The 19,862-nt window shown below is 40.1% G+C and overlaps 2 protein-coding genes across 3 annotated transcripts in view; both read right to left on the bottom strand.

The window, feature by feature from the left end:
- The window catches only part of NAP1L1 (nucleosome assembly protein 1 like 1), a 151,285-nt gene that overhangs the window by 16,944 nt on the left and 114,479 nt on the right, over nt 1-19,862 (bottom strand). The gene's annotated exons all lie outside the window — the stretch shown is intronic.
- BBS10 (Bardet-Biedl syndrome 10) lies at nt 12,500-15,369 on the bottom strand. Its single transcript, XM_053463677.1, has 2 exons — nt 15,176-15,369; nt 12,500-14,243 (listed from the first exon to the last, which is right to left on the bottom strand). Exons 1-2 carry the CDS (start codon nt 15,367-15,369, stop codon nt 12,500-12,502), a joined length of 1,938 nt encoding a protein of 645 aa, XP_053319652.1.

Genomic DNA, 19,862 nt, shown 5'->3' on the forward strand with positions numbered 1-19,862 from the left:
TAAATATATAGCACACTGTATATGCTCAGCACACTTATACAGTAACGCATACCTATAATTGTGCCTTTCTGTTCCTTCCCAATATCAATAATGTTTACCTACCGACAGATTTCTAAATGGTGCATTTGATCAGGAAACTGAAAGGGACAAAAGGGATTCTTTATTAAAGTGGGAGTGGTCGGAAAGTTGTGATTTTAACTCCCTCACTTCACTATTCATTATGAAGGACAAGCAATGGCGGGTTTCTTTAGCATGGTCTGAGACGGCCTTGTATAATACATTTGAAGAGGAGACTTCGAAGAAATCTCAATGATTTGGCTAGGCAGTATGCAGGGCTAGCCAAGCTCTTTCCTGCAAAAGAAGTTCACTGGGGTTGGACTTTCATTATAACGGTACGTAGCATAAGAAGCAGAAACCCCAACTATCCTTCAAACTCTCCTGACAAATAAACATCAAAATATAATAACATAAATAAATAACATAAATAAATAACATAAAATAAACATATTTGTAACTTCTTAACAGGACTGAATAGAACAGATCAAAGATCAACTGGGTTTATATTTAAAGTATACTTCCTTTGGCTATTTCACACCCTTTATAATCAGGACATTTTATGAAACACAGACATACATATTCATAAAATAAGTAATTTATTAAAACATAATACAGCAAACACAAATGTTTAACATTGTTGAGGGCTGTTCAGAGGTCATGTCAACTTTGTTAACCAGTCATTTCGGGAAAATATGATCATTGTGAAAGTGTCCTCAGGGAGTAGGTTTATAGCTAAGTAGTAGGTGGAAACAGGGCCGGCCCTATAATGGGGCAGACTGGGGCAGAAGGGGCGGCACTTTGCCGCCCCAAGCGCTTTTTTTTTCTTTTTTTTTTGAAGCGAGAGAGAGAGAGGGGCACCGAGTGGTTTTCGCTTACCCGCTCGGTGCCCCTCTCTCTCTCTCCTGTGCGGCGAGTCTCCCTGTTCGGTCCCGGTGCCGGCTTGTAATGCAGAGCGCCGGAAGTGACGTCAATTTCCGGCGCTCAGCATTACAAGCCGGCACCGTGGCAGAGCAGGGAGACTCGTCGCAGGACTGTTTAAAGGTAAGTACCGGGGGGGGCGGGGGTAGATAATGGCGTCGGCGAAGTTTAAAATGCCGCCGGCGTCGGCGGGGGGGGCGGCGTTTTAAACTTCGCCTCAGGCGGCGTTAAGTCTTTGGCCGACCCTGGGTGGAAATGTGCAAATGGGCCAAAAACTATTCAGATGAATTTTGTTTAGCTTTAAGCCCGTTTTTGGGCAACAATTTTTGTTCCCTGCCCATTCGGTTTGGCTGAAAATTCGGTGCCCTCTCTCACACTCTCATTCTCGTTCACTCTTTCACACTTTCTAAATGTTTCACTGCCTTCTTTGCCGACCACTTCTGCTTCCACATTTTCTTCTGCATCTTCTCCCTTCTCTCTTCAATCCTTAATCTTCTTTCTGCATCCCCGCAGACATAACCTGGCAACTTCCGCCAACACGATGGCACTACGGTGATGTCCCTAAGGTTTGGTCAGAACCTGTAAATATGCACTACAAAAACAATATACAGAAAGGGTAGTATAAAAAGGCATACACATTCAGGTTCATGGGTTGCTGCTAAAATAATAATGAGCAATATTTACACAAAACAGAGCAATCCTTTAAGTTGCATGCAGCAAGAAAGATCTACTGTGAAACGCCACAGAAGTCCTCTGTACTCAGTCCTTCCTCAGTGTATTCTTCGTGCACAATACCAAAATAACATCCAATCCTGTTTCAAAACCAATGTCGATATAAATGCACTCAGACTGTAACACTTTTAACTCAAAGCATAGTCTTTATACTTTTTTTATGACTTTTTTATACACCCATAGTATCTGTGTTAATTTGTAGACTGGATGAGTTTAGGGATGCATATAAAGTATTTCTGAGAGTAATTGCAAAGAAACAGGTCATGGTAATGCATTTTTTGGTAAGGGGCTTTATTTCACTCAGAATCAAAGTATATAGTCAATGCTGTTCATTTAGTTGTGATGCAGCAGAACCTATGCATATTTTCCTGGGATGGCCTTTATTAATGCATAATATACCACCTACAAATTTGGTTTTGATAAATAAACCAAAAAACATTGTTTTTGAAGATTACTCAGTGCACTATTTCTGAGGTTTTTTTCCTGAAAAAGTACCTAGGTCTCTTGATTGGAGGGACAATTAAAAAAGAAAATTAGCTGTGAACTCCATTCTGAAACCCTAGCGGAATATCCTAAACAAAAACACATCCCTAGGGGTCTGATAGATTACAGCCTACTTTTTGCAGGGATAATGAAGATTTTTGCTCACGTTGGTTTTAAATGTTCAGATGATCTTGTTAACCATAGAGGCACTCAAGGAAATCTGCTCATTTAAAAAACGATTACTCAACTTGAAAGGGAATTGGAAACCAACACCAGTGGTTCACAACTACAAACCATCAAAGATTTAATAGAAAAATTAGGCAGTTTCAGAAAAAAAAATACTGAGGAAAATAAGAGGAGAAAATTCCAAAGGGGCGAACACAATTATCAGAACAATAGGGTGTAAATGTTGTACTATAGGGATACGTTTCATTCACAATACAATAACCAGGGACCTCCCAAATGATGAGAGAATTGGTCATGTGCCTCCTTCTCCTCTGGCTCACTATCTTTTTTAGACAATCTCACACAGAGACATGTAAACTAGTATGGAAGTGGAGGGGAATTACATCCAAGACAGAGATTAAGCATCAGGAACCAAACATTACAGACGGGAAGTTAATTCACAATATATCAAGGAGGACAATAACTGGTTTTGAAACTAAGGCTTTATTCAAAAAAAATCCCTGATGGAGGGGGCTCTATTGGTCTTCCCATGCAGTGGGATCACGCATTTTGCCACGTTAAGGAGGAGTATCGTGAGGGAGTGTGTGAATGTCGATACCCCCAGGTGGATGTGGTGGAGGAGCAAGGGAGGAAGGTCATCTGCCAACTGCACAATTGCATTATGAACTCCCTCCCAAAATGGCCTTACAAGCTTGTATTCCCAGTAAATTTGGATAAAAGATCTCTCTAATTTACAAACAGGGCGTCAGCATCAGAGAACATCCTTGAGATGAGTGGTGTACCTCAGGGTTAGTATCTTGTATGCCTTCTCCTGGACCCTGGTTGCTGTCAAGCAAGAGTGAAGGATATCCACCCAATTTTCCATAAAACTTACAGGAGAATTGTATATAGAATGGAGATGCCTCTAGGGGAAGCCCATCCTGCAAACAGACCCTCTCAAAGGGGGGAACAGCTGCCTTGTTAGTCTGCATAGGAGTGCACCTACTAAATAGGACACCTGTAGGTCATAAGTCTGGGACCAGCTCCTGTAGTTCCCCCATTCTTCAAGACAACATAAGAGACCCTTACAGGGAGGTATCTGCAAAAAGTCCATCAACCTATGTTGCAGCCTGAGATTATTCTAGGTCTACGCAAAGCTTATTTTTTAGATCCAATGGACCACTCCAAGGTCTGAAGCAAATAAGAGGCCCAATAATATTTCTGTATGTCAGGAAGAACCAGACCATCATTCTACTTAGGGAGACTTAGTACCCTGAACCACTACCGAAGAGAAGATCCTCGCCAGACAAATTTAAGCATTGCCAAATTAAGATCTTTAAAGAAAATAGACAGAATGTAGATAGGGATAATTAGGAATAGGTAAATGATTCTGGGTAATAGATTAATTTTAAGAGCATTATTGTGCCCATACCATGAGAGATTAGGGATTGCCCATGCCTCATGTCTTTGTTAAGAGACGCCAACACCTCAAGATTTTCGGGGAACAAGCGGCCCAGATGTGTTGTAAACCAAATGCCCAGGTACTTCAGTTTCTCATGGCATAATTCTAAAATAAATTTACAAAAATCTGAAATTTTAGGTTCACATGTCTCCGATTCTCTAAATAATTGCAAATGTCATCCCTTTAGATGGAGTGAGAATTATTTAACTTACCTGGGTGTTCGTATCCCGGCTGTCCTTTCTACTCCAGTCAATATTCATTATGTTCCTCTTCTGACGTCGGTGTCCGTTGATCTTCATAGGTGGTTTTTCTAGATTGAAAGAATAGGGGTAATTATTATTATCTTTTATTTATTTATATAGCACCAACAGTTTACGCAGCGCTTAATACAATACATAAATTCAAGGGGTATGACAAGACAAGAATTGACAGACTAAGACAAATCGATACATTTGGTGGAGAGACCCGGCTCGCAAGCTTACAATCTAGAGGGAAATGGGGTGACAAACATAAGGCACAGAGAAAGGGTGAGAAAGGGTGAGAGGACGTTCTAGCAGCTAAGATGGTATGCTTCTCTGAAGAAGTGGGTTTTTAGATGTATCTTGAATGTCGGGAGGGAGGGTGAATGCTGAAGGTTCCTTGGGAGTAGATTCCAGAGATATGAGGCAGCTCGAGTGAAATCTTGTAGACGGGAAAAGGAAGAGGTGATGAGTGAGGAGGAGAGCCTTAGCCAATGGGAAGAACGTAGAGATCGAGTAGGAGAGTATTTGCTAATGAGGTCAGAAATGTACGGAGGAGCAGTATTATGGATGGTCTTATATGTCAGTACCAGGATCTTAAATTTAATTCTAAAGGTAATTGGGAGCCAGTGGAGGGTTTCACAGAGGGGGGAAGCAGAAGAGGAGCGACGTGCAAGGAAGATGAGCCTAGCAGCAGCATTTAGGATAGACTGTAGAGGAGAGAGTCGAGACAGTGGAGTGCCAACCAGAAGAGTGTTGCAGTAGTCAAGACGGGAAATGATAAGTGAATGAACCAGAGTTTTTGTGGATTCTTGGGTGAGGAATGGGCGGATACAAGAGATGTTTTTTAGGTGCAAGCGGCAGGATCTGGCGAGGGACTGAATGTGAGGGATAAAGGAGAGGTTTGAGTCAAGGATGACCCCAAGGCATCGGGCCTGGTTAGTAGGAGAGATAGTCGTGTTGTTAATGGTGATAGAGAATTCAGGTAGTGGAGTGAAGATGGAGGGAGGGAAGATAATGAGTTCAGTATTAGAAAGATTACGTTTCAGGTAGTGTTGTGACATCCATGAAGAAATCGCAGACAAGCAATTGGTAATACGGGACATGAGAGATGGAGAGAGATCAGGAGAAGACAGGTAGATTTGGGTATCATCTGCATATAGATGATACTGGAGGCCAAATGAGTTGATTAGTTTGCCAAGAGAGGAAGTATAAAGAGAGAACAGCAGAGGGCCAAGGACTGAACCTTGGGGGACACCAACCGAAAGTGGAAGGGGCGATGATGTCTTGCCAGAGAAGTTGACAGAGAAGGAACGGTTAGACAGATATGAGGAGCTCCAGAAGAGAGCTGTATCTCGAATGCCTATAGAAGCAAGTAAGTCTACAGCGGTAGTTAGTCAAACAGACGGGATCTGAGGAAGGATTCTTTAGAATTGGTGTGTTTAGCGCATGCTTGAAGGCAGATGGGACAGTTCCAGATGATAGAGAAAGATTAAATAGGTGGGTAAGTGATGGACCAAGGGATGGACAAAGGGAGACTTTGTGAGGTGTGAAGGGATGGGGTCAAGGGGACAGGTTGTTGGGTGAGAGGAAGAAAGAAGAGTGGCTATCTCTTCTTCGGTTGTAGGGGAAAAGGCAGTTAGTATAGTAGGAGTATAGTAGGAGTAATCAAAATGAATATCTTACTGTGCTTTTTGTATTTAATTCAGACACTCCCTGTTTTTCTTACTAAATCCCTACTCAGGGCCTGGCATAGGACCTTCACCAGATATATCTGATCTAATCGTTCTCCCAAACTGGCGTACTGCCCCTAAACAATGTGTGCATATTGAAAATCCCCTCTTTTCCTCTCAGGTTTCGGCAATACCCTGGTTAGCGGAGCAACACTGCCATCCTTTGATACCAAGGCACCCGACTGTCATTCCTACCCTAAGGGTCATTAAAAAGACCTTTGTTAGATATAATCTTACCTGGACGGGAGGGTGGTAGTATGTCCTCCTGTTACCAATGGGGGAGGGTCCCTTGCCTGCTTTCAAAGCCTAAGACATCCGAGTTACTTCTAATGGCCACCAAAAGTGGGCTTAAGAGTGAGGATAAATAGCAGAGGGGAAAGGGGGCAGCACTGCCTAGTTCTTTTTTAAATGTCGAAGGGGTGGGGCAGGGCCTCACTCTCGCAAAAAGGGGCAGAGTAGCGGGGACCCAGCGCAAAATCCCCTAACTAAAACTCATGTGTGACTCTGCCATGAATTTCTAGTTCACCCTATCAAATGCCTTTTTCGGTGTCTGTGAAAAATAATAATAAAAATAATAAGTAGCTATGCTCTGATGAACTGGCCATGTGCATCCTTTTGATACAGCTCAGTAAAACAGTAGGAATAATCCTTCAGATCCTGTGAAAAGAGAATTAAGATCACTGGTAGGTTTCTGATACATTTTTATTTTAGTAACATAGTTGTTAGTATACTCACATGGATCTTCTTATGAATTAAAATCTAAATAAAATGTAAATTAAACTTGCTCAAGGAAATGTAACAAAGAAATATAGGCAGAGAGGTCACTGTATTCTGACTCACAGAACGGCAGAGCTCTCCGATTCATCCTTTATATACACAGGTAAAAGTAGTAGAAAATCACTGCTCAGAAGAAATCGAAATAACATGTACTGTAATTTCAGCAGTGGGAGATTGTTACATTTCATTTTCCAGAAACTGGGCATTAGTTATCACAAAATCAATTTAGTTTATTAAAAAGCTAAAGCAATGATAATTAACCCCAAATGACATACAGTATTGGGATTGGTGCAAGACTGTTTATCGGTAAATCCAGTTTATTTATCGCCCTATTTGTTTGGGTATTTTGGAGCCAAGCACTTTTATCGGGAAGTTTGCAGCATGATAAAACAGTGAAGTTAGCTGTGATTCAGTTGAGTTCATTTAAGGTGATGGAATTCTAATTACTGTCTGTATGACTGCTCCTTAGCATCTGCACACTGTGTTATAGCTACAAGTTGAAAACCAAACTCAGGAAATGTGGCATATTATGCGCACCTATGTTTAAGATTTCCAATTACCTCTTTGCTAGTAGGAGTTAAAAGGTATTAGACTCTAGAGCACTTTATATGCCTGTGGATCCTAATACCAGCTTAGCCTTTTTACAATAATGAAACTGTTTGTCGTTATGACAGGGTATTGTAGATGTGAATTATTGAGGGCATGTGTTCATACTCATGCCCATTTTTCCTGATGTAGAGCCAGAGACATTAATAATCCTTGGTCTTGTTCAGATTGCTGTAGGAGATATTGTAAGGCTTCCTATAGGGAACCACGCATCTTTCACTTCCATGTCTGCTTTTGGTTTCAGAGATGCGGCCCCAGCTAGTTTGTTCAATATAAAACTTTGCTAGAAGGCACAGCATTGGAAACCCCACACCTTGCCAGCAGAAAAAAATCCTTCTAAACATTTCTTTGGTGGGTTTAAAACTACAGAAGATAGAGTCAAATGGCGTTTCTGCTACAGTGACCACATCGGCCATTTTTTTCCAGGCTGTAGAGATTTCACATGTAAAGTGCTGCCCTGCAGTATGTATGGTGTATAAAGTCACAGAAAGGAACCAGTTAGTTAGTTAAACATTGGACATAATGCAGGGTAGCACTTTACATGAGCTGGTTAGTAACATAGGAAATCTATATGTATACTGGAAAAAAATGGCTGATGTGGTTTTGTCTGCATTACAGACCCTGCAATGAGCCAGTCTGTCTGTGGAGACCAGTGGAGGGGATCCTCAACTACGGTATATCCATCAATCTGTAAAAAACATCTCTTTCTACAAGAGCAGTGGAAAAAGATGATCAGGTTTGGACATGCGCTTACACTACCTTTCAAAAGCTTGGGGTCACTTAGAAGTGTCCTTGTTTTTGTAAGCAAAGCACAAAGCAGGAACAGATGTTGTTAATGTTGTAAATGACTATTGTGAATATAATTTATCTTCAGCTGTTACCTGACTGAAAATTGTGCTTGAGGTTTCAGGATAAGTGTATGTGAGGGACACGGAAGACCCTTAGGTGACCATCCTAAGTGTGGTAGGCAAAGAATGAGAGCATCCTGAAAGGCGTTCTCTGGCACATTTCCCATTGCCAGGTGGGGCACTTTCTATAAAAGTAGGACAGGGCACCAGGACAACAGATAAGTAAACAGGCTTTTAACCTATGGGGGTAGTTGGCAACCTGGGAGATTTCTAGTTCACTCATATAAAAATTACTCTTTGTCTATGTCCACTAACAAGGCGGTGTCTGTAGGTACAAATAAGAAAAACTGGCTTAGGTAATTTGCTTAGTAGCCGAAGCCAGATTGATTGCCAAAAGCCTCCTTTTCCTGCCAGGTGACCTGGACACTCAGATTATTATTAATGAGATTATTTGAACAGGACTCTGCTTTGGCCTAGGAAATCACCATGATGCTGGGGACATAGTGATGAACCTTTATTGTAAAAAGCCGTTCTTTTCCCTGAACTAGCAAACTGGCCGGTAGCGGCTACACCTGTAGCCTTTTAATGCAAAATATAGCTTGTCATTTCTTCTTGACGTGCACGTCTTCAGACCTTATCCTTTTAAACTGATGACGCATTAAAACAATATGCTTTATATTTCACTTTCATATATTTACATAAAATTGTTTCTTTGGTGCTCAGAATGTGCGCCGTGATATAAGTAAACATTGCTGTAACCTAACTCTGTTTCAGCTAAAAGCAGTTGATATACATTTGCCAAATGACAGGTAAGCCATTATATAAAGATTAGCATATGAACTAAATCACAGCACTAATGCTTTTGCTTTCATGTCAGTAATTCTGCAACATACATAAAGATCTCATTCCCACGCATTATATTAGGTAAACAAAAGTGCCGCTCTAATAATAATTGACGTGTATCGTGTTTGTTGCGTCACAGTTACATATTTCTGCAGTCCGTAAAATCCATTTAATCTCTTAAATTGTTTATATAGTACCAAATGTACTTACTTACAAAGACTGCATGTCTTTCATAGAAAATAGCAGAACCATTTTCCTGCAATATGTAGAATACGGGGACAATCTTAACCCCGTGTAACTGGAGCCCCCCCCCATCTTTTCAGAAATATCTAACCTAGCAATGTGGAGCTCCAGATAAACATGAAAGAACTTAAAAAAAAGTGCTTGTTTCCCAATGCATACTTACCATAAAAAATGCATTAAATATCCTTTATTGATAGTATAACATTAATAGCACTCAGTCTACCTACATTCTTGGCAGGTTGTACAATTTGTGTAAAATGTTCTTCCAGTTCATGCCTAGGATGCTAAGCAGGCCCCAATGACAGTCTGGAAGTGAACCCCCTCCTTGACGTGGCTTGTGACAGATATAGATTGTATAGCTTATTTCAAAATCAATGTGTAACGTACATTTTATGATTCATACCGCATAGCCAAATATGCATATGTTAAAGAAATAATTCCTATGAAATGTATGACTTCCAGGAAGCATTAGGATAAAGAGTTAGTCTCTTTATCCTATCTCTAGACAAACTCTAGACAAACACCACGCAGGTCCTTGTTTAATAATACCTAATAATAATTTTAGAAGTCGCGTTACACGTAGGTATTCCTGTTAACGGGTTTCTATGTCAGAACATTGATTGCAGATGCTGTCAGCACTGATTATAGCAGCAGATACTGCATGATTTCAGCTCACATTCCAGGTTTTAGGAATGCAAACACTGGACTACACTGAGGAAGAAACATTTCCAACCGTCACCCAAATATCTGTAAATCATAGCTGATTTTACATCATTTCTCTGTTTTTCTATAATGTTGCAGGCATTGCACTTAGAATACAAAATTTCAGATCGTTTCTCTTTTTAGTAAGTGTTCTACTGTGTCCCTTTATCTGCAGTAACGATTGTCGTTCAGGGTCATGCGCTGTATAGATTGTAGCCTTTGGCTTGATTGACAATGCTTTTTTAACCCATAAAATCCATGAAATCATTTCAAATGCTGCTTTCTTTTGAAGGGGATATAGTGCTAAGGATAGGAATTTTTTGAACTCTCCGTTAACCGCCCCGTGGGTTTACATGCTAGGGAGGCTCCCAGTTCTGCTATGCAAGCTCACACTGAGGCCTTGTTCTTCACACAGAGCACTTGTCATCAGGTTTCCTTCTTGACAAAGCAGAATACAGTTCTCCTACAAACGTGGATCTCAAGCATTTACATCCTCGTTTTCCACGTGGCATCTTGGAATGGAAACCTTTCCAGGTTATAGCCGTTGTGCAAGGCTTAGTGTGAAGCCACATAGGCAGCATTATTAATAGTGTCTCCTTAATCCTACGCTGAATAAGAGGCTCACTGCTGCAGTTTTTTATTTTATTCGCCTGTGATTTCATGTGAGATAAATGCGCTGCTGAGCCAGCACTGCCTGCAGCAGGATTGTTTGTATTGTCTACCGACCGTGGTTTCTACTGAATGGTTAAAGTCAAACTTCAGAAATTACTGCGAGTGCTAGCACTATTTTAATCCTTTCTGTTACTCCTTGTAGCAGCCCAACATACTAAGCGGCTGCACAGAAATACATAAGCACGCTTAAAGGGAAACAATTACTACCGTGGTTAAATATTGAATTATTTAGAGGGAAGCTGGTTCCTGTCCACAGCCTTCTTTATGGCATCTTTACCACGACAAACACTCACTACATGGATAAAACTCTTTGTTTCATAATATACAACATATAAAAAACACATGGACTCCAACACCTCCAGTAATGTGTAAATGTTAATTTATAGTCACCTGAAACCTCACACTATTGGTATATCTTTCTCTCTGACTGCAAGTATCTTTCCTATAAATGGTCCTGTCTATCGGTGAAAGATTCCAATGGGCGCTCTCTGTGCACCAATAATTACTGTATATCCAGGTTGGGTATTTTATTTCACTCCTGGACACCTTTACTGGTGAGCCCTTGCTGAACACTAATGTTTCCCATCAGACAAAGCTACTTAAGGCACGTGGAATGACTTCATGTCCTCCTCTAGACCTATCCATGTAGCTTTGTACCTTTTCTTTGTCCCTATAGCATTAAGGAATTTTGTGCCTATTGGTAAATTTGGCAGTAGAGTACTGGAAAGACACTTTTATCCTTACTGGTGCTTTCAATGTTATGGTTATAATGATATATAGCATCACATATTAATGTACATTTTTTTCTATGTCACATTGTCAGTTTACTGGAATATTATTTTTTAAAAAAAACATATATGCTGTGGTGTTAATTATCAAAATGTTTCTTTTCCTAAATCTGAAGATGATGGCACATGAAACATGCTTGCAAGTTAAATATAGTAGCGTCATTTACAGAATCTCTAGCCAAACCGAAGCTCGCACCTCCCAGCTCTAGGGATTCCTGGCACCATACAGAAGCTTCAAATGATTTTCATGTTCTTGAAGGAGATTTCCAAAGCGCTAAAAAAACATGCACACAATTGATTTTATTGTATCCATGTCAATATAACATGACAAAATAAATAACTTTAATATAAATAATGCATTATGTAGTGAAACTAATAACTAGCGTCATTACTGTATTGCTGTTCTGTGGCTACCCATCACACAAGTAAAACGGGCTCTATTGCCGAGAGCATCTGGGTCTTTTTAAGATTTTATAAGCAATTCAAGAAGCACAGCTGTGTACTGAGCTCTCTTTACACCTATCAAATAAATTACAATTCTGAATAAAAGTCCACCGAATCAGCGGCAATAAAACGTTTGGTTTTTTTGGAGAGAGAGCGCACCAACTTGATAGGTTACTTCTTGCAGTCCTTCCATGTTACAGAGTGACTAATCTCCAATTATGCCGTATATTGGCCAACAGAGAGGGTGTAGCAATCAGTGCCACAGTGACATTGAGACAGCCTTTCTCTCCAGTGTCACACCTAACAGCCTTCCGTGTTACCAGCATGGACAGGGTGTAGCTGAGTTTAGTATAAGATCCAGCTACCAGGAGGGAAGGTGATGGCAGCATGGGTGGAAAGCCTCGGTCCCACTGGGCTTACAACACACTTCTCTGCCACATCCACAAAGCCTACAACACACCTGTAATAAAAAGGACGTCCCACGGAAACCGTTTGGAATGTAAATGATTAACAGGATCGTATAAACATTGAACAATTACAATATTTATTTCAACACAAACAAGTTGCTCCAGCTAGAAGGACTGAACTGGGGCTGTATAATGCATAATTAATTAAAGAGACTTTGAAGAAACCTTGCTGATTTAACTATACATTATACAGGGGCAGTTAAGCTCTCCTGTCAGCAAATAAACCCTGTAGAGGTTAATTCCATTCAATAAACACGTGTGACCCATTGAGAAATCAAGAGGTTCCATTGCTTGCAGGGCGGGGACACAGAATGGATGCTTCACAAATCATCATCAGATTCCCCATATTTAGCATCACGAGGAGGTCGCTTAATGCCGATAATAAAGTCAATGGTGACAAGTTTGCTTATGCAATGAAGCACTGAAACCAGTAACTGGTGCTTGCAAGCTACAGACTCTAGACCATTTTGCGCTGTCCCTTTTTTAAGCCCCTTTTTAAGATAATCACTGGTGACTTGGGAATAAAGCAGTGGGAGTCTACTGCTCCCCTTCGTTGCACTGTTAATATATTGGGGAATACATAACACGGCATTTCCAACTATAGTGCAAATTACTGACAGGTCCCGATCCTGGCATTTTTGGGCAAAGTCATGTAGATAATAATGTAAAAGCATTTCAAAGGTACCTCCACCTGTCACAAGCAAACCCCCATTTGCCAGACTCACTTCAGGGCTACTGATTATATAGCTGGTGTCACCGGGACGCTCGCTGTCTGGCTTCTTCGGTTCTTTACTAAGGAAATGATTTCTTCCTGATTTACTCTTTTCTTCAATATTGTTAATTCTTTCCAAAGCAAAGTCAAAGATTGTGTCTCTTTGGCAATTGTTAAAAGATATATGTTGTTCTGTTGATGGCGTGTTTTCCTTTGATGCACATTGGCCTTGACCTTCGCCTGCCTGCTCCAAGCTTGTGTCTACGGGGTGAAATAACTGCTGGAGCATTTTAAAAGCACTATGAAAAGCTGAAATAAACTGCTCTGTCAAGCCTTTCACAGGCCCACACAGCACAACACAGTGTGGCTGGAAGCCCAGGGAGCTGTTTAAAATAAGGTGGACATACTTTCTGGAGCCGATTACTACTGGCTGACAGGACATTGCCAGAAATGTATCAGCCGACTGCCCGACATTCTCACTGAGCGGTAAGAACACCGGTGAAACCCCTGTGATCCTGCACACAAGATTGAGTTCTTCTGGTGGTAAACAGTCCACAATGGATATTCCACTTTGCCTTGCAAAGTAGTTAACTATTTCAGGTTGTCTGACAGCTGATAGTATCACCTTGATGCGGTTTTTCTGCAATTGTTTTATTATGTTTTCAGTCCTTTGCACCAGGTAATCCTGGGAAAGCTGTAGATGAGTATCTGAGGAGACTTGAAAATCTGTGTCGGTCGTGGAGAGGGAATCATGGATCTGTTGGGTAACAATCAATGCTCTCAGTTCTCCCTCTGCTGGGCAGTATACAGAAAACTCCCTGTGAAGCACAATCCCCGGTAATATCCTGGAATTAGATACCGGGACACCTGAAACATCTGTGTGTAGCTCATGGAAAAAAACGTTAAGTAAGCTGACGACTTCAAGTGCATCACCGCTGCTGGGCAGACATTTGTAGAAAAACTCACAAGCCAGTCTACTTAGAAACACCTGATTGTTATATCCGATTCTTCCACAGAAAAAGGTGTCCAAGGTCAACTGCAACATTGTTCTGCATATGCTCCTCTCTGTGCAGGATGAAAAAACTGAAACAAAATGTGGACATAGGTATTTCCTAATTAAACAATCAAGAACTTCGCTCTGAAAGGTCATCAGCAGGTTGCTAATTCGTTTTAAAGCATGTCCTCGCTTCTGATATCTGTTGTGTCCCAATGTCTTCTTAGACAGAAGAAAGCCACCCGTATTATCAGTTACAGCCCGAAGTCCTCTAAGGACTCCACACAGCAGCAGAACAAAGGATTTCACTCCATCACCAGTAACATTGGAGTGCGAGGATGCAGAGCTCACAATCATTCTGAAAAAAGAGATCACATTAATTATTCACAGAATTAGTAAAAACATCATAAAACCATTGGTTTTCTCTAAAATGGAGCAATGCAAAGATACTAAAACAACCCTAAAATCACATTGCTGGTTCAGTTAGCATATGTTTTTTGTAAAGTTATATTTTTTTTAATATAGAATAGCTATACAATAAGAGCAATAAAAAAAAAAAGTCTACAGAGCATAGCATGATATGCCCCGATACATATTGGAAACTATATACCTGGGGGTCATCAATGAAAGGGATATATAAATACTATCCAACTTATAGTCAGAGTAATTATATAAAAACTTCACATCTCTTTGGGTCAGCATATATATGTTTAAGAATCCTTAAGAATAGCCATACTCCTAAGAGGTTAGGGTACGTTGTAAAGCACCTATGTTGTTAAAATGCTGCCTGCCCCTCTGCTGCCCGTGTCCAGCACTCTCATTGAAATGAATGGGTGGAGGTCTCATTAGGCATTCTGGATATTTCATCTGGTTCTGGAGCTGGCTGAAACAGGGCATATGTTCAGGAGCACCTCTGTCCCAAGGAGCCGGGGGGGGGCATCTACATGGGAAGGAAATGTTCATTTCAAAGGTGACAATCCGCTATCATATGCATATGATGGATAGAGTGTATTTTGAAAATAGAAAATATAATTGTATAAACATGTTGTTACCAATTATGAATCCAAGATGCCATAAGCATAAAAATGAATGCAAAATTACCACCAGGGACTCAGAAAGCAGGATGAATTTGTTGATGACGACAATGCCAGCATACCCCAATTCAGACCAAAGTAAGCTCAATGAAATATATGCAGCTGAAGGACGGCTATCCAACACAATATTACAGTAAAAGAAGTGATTACAAAGCGGTCGGCAGAGACGGAATACATAAACTGTGTTTGTAAATACCTTGCAATAGGATGATCTAGTAAAAGGCACTCCAGTATCTGTCGCCCATCTTTGGTAATAAGAAGATCACCAGTGGATTTAATAAACAGAACTTGTCCCCCGTCTGGACCAAAACAGCGGAACAGAATGTCTTCGAGGGATTCAGCCACTTGGAGAACTTTATTTATATCAATTTCCCTTGTGTAGTTCAGCATTTTTGCTGTCTGGGAAAAAATACGTCTGAATATTACAGAAACAATTATATACAAATTGCAGTGAAAATGTTCAAATGGGATTTTTCATAAGGGCTATTTGATTTAAACGTATGAAATTATGTGGCATGTTATCACTTTGTAAAGGCAAACAGTTTTGTTAACTTCTCTAATGTTGACTTATTTCATGTTCTTCTATTTTGTGCAAAAACCTAGTCAAGAGGAATACATATTTTGTGTAGTCGGAATAATATTCCTCACTTTTTTTAAAAAATTTAAAATATGTAAATCCAGCGGGCATCAGCCATGCCACACAAATGCCTCGAATTTTGTTTAGAGGGAAGGCAGAGGTACTTTCCCAAGAAAAGGTGTAAACGTTCATACAATAAGTTCTTTATAGAATTTTGACAATTGCAATGGAACCCAAGTTTCGAGTAGTTTGGAGTTAATGCACAGGGGGTATTAAAAGTGTCCCCATCATCCACAAATTGGTGCAAGAGATGGTATAAAATTGTCTCGATACATGTGTCACCTAAACTACTGGGTTTTTTTTTTGTATAAAAATACTTACTCATCATATACTGTAAGAAATACATATAATAAAGAGCACATATACAGCAGGGCAGATCTTTGCATGTGGGGGTCAGCAACATGTAAAATGTACAAACACCCTGGGAGATTGGGGCTGACATGGTCACTCTTTGCAGCACTTAATGCATCAATGAAAACCAAGCTCACCGCAGAGCATGATGGGAGTAGAAATCCATAAGAGTCTCTGTAAAAGAGAACATTTTCCAGTTGGCTGGGCAAACTAGACCTAATTCATCAAACGCAGATAAGCCTGCTGTTTACTGTGATTTATCTATTTTGCTTGAGGTTTGTTGCGGAGTCTGAAGAAAATACTTAATGTACTCTTACCGTTAACAGGCTTATGAATCTCATTTATTGAATCATAGCTTTAGTTTCATCCACAGAAAGCCTCCGTCTCCATGTCAACAACTATCAGGAAACCAATGCAAAAGTACAGAAACAAAGCATCAACCAATCGAAGACCATGACTCAAGAGCAAGCTCAGCCTGCACCCAGCCAATCAGAAAAGCCCTTATATGTAGTCAGTAAAGCTGGTGCCTTATGCTGCTGCATCTGCTTGTTTGGGCTGATTGAGTATTGATTGGGTTATGCGCATGCGTAACAAATGTGTCAGTGTTTAGTGGTATCAGTAATTCTAAAGAGATGTATTTCATGCAGTGAATTGTGCATGTTCCCCAGAGCTTTTGTGTCATGCGCAATCACTTTATATTTCAAAGGAAGAGGAATGTTAGAACAAGTGATCATAATCTAAAACTAGGTGTAATGTAATTACTTTACAGAGAGAGTGGTAGATAAATGGAACGGCTTCCTGGCAGAAGGGGTAGAAACTGCTACAGTGTGGGGATTTAAACTTACATGAAATAGGTGGACATTGATGTCATTTTTAAAATGCCATTACATTTATTGCAGCGATCTAAATTACATTTGAGTTGCCTCTTTGTTTTCTATAGCATCCTTCTCTGTGTGTCTCCTTAACGCTACACAACATTGATTTCATAGAATTTACACGGCTGCTACTTTAACAAAAAAATAATAAAATGACTGTTTTCTCAATTCTCAACTTCTAAAGGGAAACTCTCTGCTTCCGCCGAGTGGCTGGAAGCAGCTATTGCATTGTGATGCAAGAACATACTGGACCTTTATAAACACACTCAACGTAATATGCACTCAAGCCATTCCGCGTCTTGACCGATGGCATTGCCTTCATTATTGACCATGTACCTGGAGCAAATAGGGTTCTCATCGTTGTTAATCTGAGATTGTTTTATACATTTCTTTGTACTTCCTTTGGAACAAACACCAAATGAAAGGGAACAGCACATGAAAGACGAATGTCACAACAGGCAAAAGCAGCACTGTTGTTGGAAGAGACTGTTGCATGCAGTTAATTCTGTGTTTCTACAGCATGTTTTTACTTTCCCACTACATCAAAACCCTTTGCCGTTAGTGATTACTTACCACAACCTGCAGCTGCTCAGTTTGATGCAGCACACATTAAAAAATAATGTGCTGCTGCTGGGGCTCTGCTAGTACAAAGCTTCATTTTGTTTCATTTTGGTAACGCAAGGCCTTAGTGGTACCTACACAAATTACTGAGTTTAGGGGTTTCAGCCATAGCCATTGCTAACAGGTGTATAAAATCAAGCACATAGGCAGCCATCTCCATAGACAAACACTGGCAGTAGAATGGGTCGAACGGAAGAGCTCTGTGACTTTAAACATGGCGCTGTCATAAAATTTCCCTGGTCCATGAAGCAGCAGACCACACACACTCACAGAGCGGGAAGTCTCATTGATGAATCTGGGTTTGGTGGATGTCAGGAGAACGTTACCTACTTGGATGCATAGTGCCTACTGTAAAGTTTGGTGGCGGAGGTATAATGGCCTGGGGCTGTTTTTTCAGTCCCGGGCCACTGGTTCCAGTCAAAGGTAATGCTTCCAACTTTGTGGGAACAGTTTTGGGAAGGCCCTTTATTATTCCATAAAGACATGGTTGGATGAGGTTGATGTCGAAGACCTTAACCAGATTGAACACCTTGAATTGATGAACTGGAGCGCCTTTTTATGAGGGCTTCTCATTGGTCAGTACCTGACCTTGCAAATGGTCTACCGAATGAATGAGCACAACTTCCCACAGACCTACTCCAAAATCTCATGGAAAACCTTCACAAAAGAGCGGAGGCTGTTACAGCTGAAACTCCCATATGAATGCTCATGGTTTTGAAACGTGATGTCTGACAAGCTCATGCATGTGTCCATGTACATTTGTAAAAATAGATATCAGTGCTAGTGCTTCTCTACAATAATAGTTCAAATAAATGGCAGGAACTTAATAAATCCATGATAAAGTTTTTTGGTTTTTTAACCAAAATATATATAAAACAAATTTGAACACATCCATTTATAAATTTCTTGTATATAATGTAATGATTAAAACAAAATAAAACCATTGTATATATACTAGCACACAATTACAATAGATTTTTCACATATAGATCAGACGACATATAAAACCATAAACCAGATATGTACAGTATATGAGGAAAAAAACTAAAGTAATTGTGTAAAAGATTATATAAAATGATTTTATTTTGTGTTTTATATTCTCATTACTTTTGGTCATATAGCCATTAATGATTTTGCTGCTTACACGTAGCACTTTACATTGCAAAAAGCTTCTGTGTAAGCTGAAAGACGCCAGCGCCTACAGTCTTAATTAACATATAGCAAAACTTAATCTGTCTATCAAAAGAAATTAGGGAAGGAAAAAAAAATGTACTTTGTAGTCCTACCTATTAGTGTTTTAAATAGCATGTTTTTTCCTTTATTGATGGAAGGTTGAATAGCAAAGCCATCATAGTTATAACACTTAAACCTTATGCTTCCGAGTCAACAACTCTGGATTTATAGAATGCTTACAAAATTACTTTGTTCTTCATCTTGAAAGTGTCATTCTTCATAACGCAGGGCTACAGCATCACCGATTTAATGTGTCCCTGTACTTAACAAAGAAAGGCTATAGTCTCTGCTTATCAAACTCTTAAGAGGAAAGAACCATATTCAGAATTTAGGAGAGTCTGGGCTCAATAATTGTGAGTACTTCACAATGTTGTATACAGTATGTGTAGACAAGAATAGAAAACAGATATAGATAACAGCAGGAAAAAAAAATTGTGTTGATCAACAATTACCAACTCCCACAGTTCCTCATGCAAACCTGAGTGGTGGCATTTCTTGACTTTGTTCACTATATAGTATGTCTCTACATCACCTCTACACTGCCCAGCACCCGTAGTCTATATTGTCCGAGTTAGAGACACGCGTTTACGTTAAATACTTCAACTGTATGGCTATAAAGAAGGAACAAATCCCGCAAAATCTCAATGACCTAACTTCTTTCCCAAAAAACGTAGAATACAATTTCTATAGAGGATATATACATCCTCACTCTCTAGCAGCTACGCCGTCTAAAAGTCACCTAGCCGATGTCTCCAGTAGACTGTTGTCGGTACTGCAGACTAACTTTGATCCACTCCCTCTTAAAGCCCGAGATCCTGACTGATAAAAGTCCAGAGGAAACGATTCTATTGTACAAGCAGGACTTCATTAGCATTGCCATAAAGAATCAGCTCAGTGTGGTGCTTGAAGCAGGGAATGCAACCCAAAATCTCATGACTGAAGACGGTCGCAGCCTCCAGGTCTGCAGATAAAGGGATTTTATTACCACAAAACAATGTTTTTTTTGTCAACGCTTGCCTACATCACTATTTACAGACTTAGCAAAGTCCTGCTTTATACTGGATGGGTAACTTGCTTAATGATGTCCACGCAAGCCTAAGGCTCTAACAGTGAAATAGCTAGAGGAGAAATATACGCCATGCTGTGTTATCCAATAGTGTCGTGTG

This window comes from Spea bombifrons, chromosome 4 (genome assembly GCF_027358695.1).
Source record: "Spea bombifrons isolate aSpeBom1 chromosome 4, aSpeBom1.2.pri, whole genome shotgun sequence".
In the NCBI taxonomy this organism is placed as follows: Eukaryota; Metazoa; Chordata; class Amphibia; order Anura; family Pelobatidae; genus Spea; species Spea bombifrons.